Raw genomic sequence first — 5385 nt, forward strand, 5'->3', positions numbered from 1 at the left:
TGCTCCATTGGAGCAAACCCAACGAACACCATCACGACTTAAGGGTGCTCTTAACCCAAGAAAAAAACACTCTTTTTTTGTGAGAAAGAAAAAAAAACACTCTTGGGCATCTGTCAACCACATGGGCCCAATTTTCTAAAATCTTTCATTTAGTTATGGGCCGAGCCCATCGATCAGGCTCGCAACCTCCTCAAGTCGCAGACCCACCAGCAAAACGACTCCCCGGAACTAGTACTACTTGGCTTCTTGTGCTGCGGCAGCGCGTCGCGACCACCGCCACCTCGCCGCCGGCGATGGAGCCGCCGTCGCCGCCTCAGGCGACCCCCTCCTCCGCCGTGCGGGTCCTATCGCGCACCCCAGCTCCCTCCACTTCCTCCTCCGGCGCGGACGCCGCCGCCTCGCCGTCCCACGACGGCGGCGTGGTCGTTGTCGGCTTCGTGGGGTGCGCGGGGAGCGCGGCCCGCCTCGCCGACCGGATCCTCGACGCCCCCGTCTTCTCCCCCGGCGGCTCGGCCAGGACCCTAGCCGGGGCCGTCAGGTACCACCGCGACGGGGAGAGGAGGATGGTGTTCCTGCACCTCGCGGCCCCGCCCCCGCCCTCGCCGCTGGAGGCGGGACAAGGGAGCAGCGGAGGCGGGGACCTCCCGGAGCTGCTCTTCATGTTCTCGGTGAGTGTGGCTCTTGCTCTGATTAAGCTCATTACATGCTAGTCTAACTCTGAACTCTAAAGGCCCCGATTTTGTGCTTGTCTGATGTGATGAAACCGTATGCATATGCTGCCCTTGTGTATAATGTTACTGTATTTAAGATTTCGTGCTCTAATCATAGAGATACTAGTGTTTAATGTGCTATTTCCCAGATTCTTTTTCTGGTTGTTTGTTTTACCAATGTATTGATATATAGATTTGTACGCAGAGGTGACTATTTCAAGTTTGAGATTCAACTTATTTGACAATAAAGATTAATTTCGAATATATGCTAATACTTTTTTTGGGGAGATTCTAGGTTTGCCATGTAATAATATTTCTCCAAGAAGGCTTCCGGTTCAACACACAGACCTTGAAGAACTTTAGACTGCTGCAATCCTCAAAGCATGCACTCACACCATTTGCGAGGTCACTAGTAGCACCAGCAACGCCACCCAAAGCTGCTCCTTCTGGCACCCCAACCCGGCCTACCCGCAGGGCTTCAGCCAGCTCCCCTCCAGCACGTCGTGGAGGTCATTCAGGCCATCAACCCTCAGCCATCTCATTGATGTCAGGAACCGGTTCACACCCTTCTGTGTTGCCAGGCCAATGCATCCCTGTTGTTCTGTTTGTCTTTGAGGATGATATCATTGATGTTCCAAGTGCTGTAACGAGTCTGAGTCTGGATGATACGGGTGACACATCATCATCAAATCAGGCTTCTAGCACTGATGGCTTGCAAAAACAAAACCCGACTTCAAAAGGTTCTGGCTCAGTGGTTATGCTCGCCCGGCCCTCGAACAAATCTGATGGTACTTTCAGCAAGAAGCTGCATTCCTCTCTGGAAGGTCAAATCCGTTTTTTGTTGAAGAAGTGTCGAACACTTACTGGCCTGGAGTCTGGGCATAATGGTCCAAGGGGTGTTGTTAATGTGAACCATCTTCCTTTGTTCTCACTTGATACATCTAGAGTTGTTGCCCTGTTGGACCGGTCAATTAATAAGAAACGAGAGCCATTGGATATCATTGATGGACTTTTTGAAGACTCTTTCAGCTCCAAAGCATCATTGGATGTTGCTTCATTAGAAAATAACTGCCAACCAACAAACCACGAAGATTTCCAGGTAATAAAGGATTTTATATTTCGGCAGTCTGATGGGCTTAGAGGGAGAGGGGGTTATTCAGGCAATGCGACTGCTGGTTCTGTTGCTGGTGTCGGTATGGTGGCTGCGGCAGCAGCTGCAGCAGCAGCGTCCGCATCAGCTGGGAAGCCAGTCAGTGTTCCTGATCTTCCTAGTTTTGATAAATGGTATTCCGTTAGTGCATCTATTCTCTCTGGACTGATCAGTAGAAAAGATGGGGTCAGTAGTTCCAAAATCACGTGTTCATCATCTACTCATGCAAGTTCCAGTTTGAAGAATGAGCAACTTTCTCCAGCAGGATCTAGTGCTATTGAATCTGCTTTATCTTGCTTGGAAAGCAACAAGGGGCTTAACATGAAATTTTCCTCATCTTGGTGCCAAAGGGTGCTTCCAGTTGCTAAGGAGGTGTACTTGAAAGATTTGCCTGCCTTTTACCCAACTAGCGTTCATGACTTGCGGCTGCAGAAAGCATTGCGGTCCTTTCACTCAACAGTTAAAGGACCAGCTGTCAAGGTATTCTCCGAGAAGCTAGAAGATGAATGCAAGAAAATCTGGGAAGCTGGAAGGCAGCAATGTGATGCTGTCAGTCTTACTGGCAGGCCTTGTAAGCACCAGCGACATGGTAAATTATCTTCATCAGAATCAGATGCAGTGGAACAACATTCTAGTGGATGCGTCTTCCTCCATGCATGTGCCTGTGGCCGGTCACGTCGCCTTAGAGATGATCCTTTTGACTTTGAGACAGCCAACATATCATTTAACTGTTTCTCTAATTGTGAAGATCTATTGCCTACCCTTGTGGTACCGAGGGGGGTTGATACCAGTTCATTTCCGGTATCCTTTTGGCGCTTGGTGCGACTGGGAGGAGCAAGATATTACAAGTCAACAAAAGGGTTGCTCCAAGCTGGATTTTGCTCGAAGGACAAATATCTTTTAAGGTGGACAATATCTCTTGGCAAAGGACAAGTGAAAAATAGCTCCCATGCTACCATTAAATCTTCCTCCCTGACATCTAATGTGAACTCCCAGACTCCACATGTTGCTTCTAGAGAAGTAAAGTCCATTCCAGTCCAAGTCACATCAGAGGTTAAAACTGCAAAGCTTGAAAATTCCAGAAAACAATCTGAACTGCAATCAGCGAACAACTCTGCTATTATTTTTGGTAAAGGTGTTCCAAATTTTACTATGAAGAAACCATTTGCTGAAGTTGTTGCAGGCAGCACAACTAAAGATTCAGAGTTTCCTGCTCTCCAGCTGAAGAGACCACCAAAGCCTGTTAGCCGAAAAGATGAACGGCAAATGAGCGTAGCGGAACAGAATAATGGCCAAAGTAATGCAACTCTCAGTCAAGGATCTATAGCTGAAAATGATTCGGAGAAGATGACCAGAAATATTAGTGAAAGTGCTGATGGCAAGCCCTTTCTGCAGATCGGGAGCAACATAGTGCCAGTGATTGTTGGCAATGAGACTAAAGAAGCTACTGAAGCCATACAACAGTTTGTAGTATATGTCGGATTTGAGTACGAGTGTTCATATGGTCATCGTTTCTTACTTACAGAGAAATATCTCAAAGAGATGGATTCACCTTGTTTGCAGGATGAAAGATCTTATCAAAACAATGAAGCGGAAAGTAAGCACAGTTCACAAAAGTTGCTCCCAAATGCATCTAAGTTAACACCAGTGGTAAATGGAAACAATGGGCGGAAAGCCAATAGACCAGTGGAGTCATCAGGAAGAAATAGCAGGCAGCAATTGCTTCAGCCTTGCGTAGATGGAGAGAGCACGCGGCCTGGTCATATTCCTTCAGATCCACATAATGTATCAAAGGGAGATCTTTCTCTTCAATACATTACAGCTGATGATGGTGGAGAAGCATATTCGCTTTTGAACAGAAATCTTCCGATATATATGCACTGCCCACATTGCAAGAGCACAGATGGGAAGGGACATCAAGATGTAAAGATTGCTAGTGCTGTGTCACAACTTCAACGAATTTTTATTGTAAGTTCAATGTTGAAGCTTTTTTATGTGAATGCTGCATATGATTTACATTTCGAACATGTGTTTGAAATTTTATTTATAATGCTGATATTTAAGCACTCCCTGCTGAACTTGGTAGCATGTATATACTTCGTAATCTTGTCATTCCACTGATGTTACTTTTTTGGTGCAGGTTACACCTGATTTCCCTGTTCTGTTGGCTAGCTGCCCACTTGTACAGTTTGAGGCGAGTACAATCAATACTACCTATGTTATCTTCTCAAGTTTTAATATTGAGCAAATAACTTAGTCGATCATAGTATGGGTTCATGTGACAACAACTTTCTAACTAGGGCATGATTATACTTCCTATTAATGTATTTCTTGCTCTTCCTTTTTGTCATCAGAGGTCATGTTTACCACCGAATGTATCTGATCGTGATCAACAAGGATTGTTCAGTCTTGGATGTCGAGTTGTCCTTCCACCCGAGAGCTTTCTTACCATGAGGCTTCCATTTGTGTACGGTTCTGAGACAAAAGATGGAAGTAGATTTCCCCTGAAACACCTCGAGCAACAACCAGAGCTCACAGCCTGGCTTGTTGGGGGCACAGCTCTGCAAATTGTATCAGCAGGACACGCTACTGAGAAAAAAGCCGACATTTCGTGATAAACTTGGGATCTAAAGGTTTAATGATTCAGGCATACTCTGTTCACATTCCGAATGTGCAATAGCCAACAGGTAACACGGCAACATTAATTTTGCATGTTGACTTCATTACCCACCTTCACTCTCTGTTTCTCTATTTATTATCCGTTCTGATTCTGCAGTATGTATCCTGCACTCAAGGCATTGGATTCTTGGGTTGCTTGCCACTGTAAGTCGCAGCACGATTCCTGTCAGTGGTGTTTTGCTTCTGCTCCTGGATTTTATGCCGCCAAGCTGTTGATATAGCTACTGCAAGAATACTGCACAAGTGATGCACGTGTAGAGCCAGAGATACAGGTATATGACTGCAGTGCTGTATTTCTACTCTTCTATGTCATGGTAATAGATCCCTCGGGTTACTAGCTAAGAGAAATGTTTGTTACTGATGCAGGCAACTGGACATGGTCTGTCGTGTACCTTAATAGTAGGTAAAGTTTAACTGATGATTTAGGATATGTTTTGTTTAGATCCCCACCCTATAGATGAACCAAATCCCGCGGCCTATTACCTTGTCGTTGAAACTCTTGTTCTCATGAATTATCAGTTTAGCCTCATAACATATTCACTCTGTATCTGTAAAGCAAGGAAATGGCGGTCTCTAAATGATGTGTTACACAGAAATGCTGTCTAAAATTACCCCCCCCCCCCCTCTTATATTCCTATGTCTACGACTACTGCACATTGCATCTCACGTGCTGTCACGGAAGTTTCATGCAGACAGACACACACGGTTGAGACAAATCCAGAGGATAATTTTTGAAAAGTAACCTGAAAAATTCTGCACTTCTTCCTGCCTTTCTTGGAGAAAATGTGATAGTTCCAGGTTGTCAGCTGCCACCGCTCCTTCTAGGCTGGAGATCTGCAGAATGTT

The 5385-nt window shown here is 45.6% G+C and overlaps 1 protein-coding gene across 2 annotated transcripts; it reads left to right on the forward strand.

Annotated features, from left to right (window-relative positions):
• The first annotated feature begins 226 nt into the window (after positions 1-226).
• LOC127305260 (uncharacterized) lies at positions 227-5135 on the forward strand. Of its 2 annotated transcripts, none has more exons than XM_051335668.1 (6): positions 227-668; positions 1006-3828; positions 4001-4054; positions 4215-4547; positions 4637-4811; positions 4906-5135. In XM_051335668.1, exons 1-4 carry the CDS (start codon positions 294-296, stop codon positions 4473-4475), a joined length of 3513 nt encoding a protein of 1170 aa, XP_051191628.1. In that variant the 5' UTR covers positions 227-293; the 3' UTR covers positions 4476-4547; positions 4637-4811; positions 4906-5135. The 2 variants fall into 2 exon arrangements, with proteins under 2 accessions (XP_051191628.1, XP_051191629.1); XM_051335669.1 differs by having other exon boundaries at positions 4656-4811.
• Positions 5136-5385: the final 250 nt, after the last annotated feature.

This window comes from Lolium perenne, chromosome 6 (genome assembly GCF_019359855.2).
Source record: "Lolium perenne isolate Kyuss_39 chromosome 6, Kyuss_2.0, whole genome shotgun sequence".
Taxonomy (NCBI): domain Eukaryota; kingdom Viridiplantae; phylum Streptophyta; class Magnoliopsida; order Poales; family Poaceae; genus Lolium; species Lolium perenne.

Coding starts and splice junctions, on each gene's coding strand:
- LOC127305260 (XM_051335668.1), top strand. CDS start 294: ATGGAGCCGCCGTCGCCGCCTCAGGCGACCCCCTCCTCCGCCGTGCGG. Junction 669..1,005: donor AGCTGCTCTTCATGTTCTCG/GTGAGTGTGGCT, acceptor GGGAGATTCTAG/GTTTGCCATGTAATAATATT. Junction 4,055..4,214: donor GCCCACTTGTACAGTTTGAG/GCGAGTACAATC, acceptor TTTTGTCATCAG/AGGTCATGTTTACCACCGAA.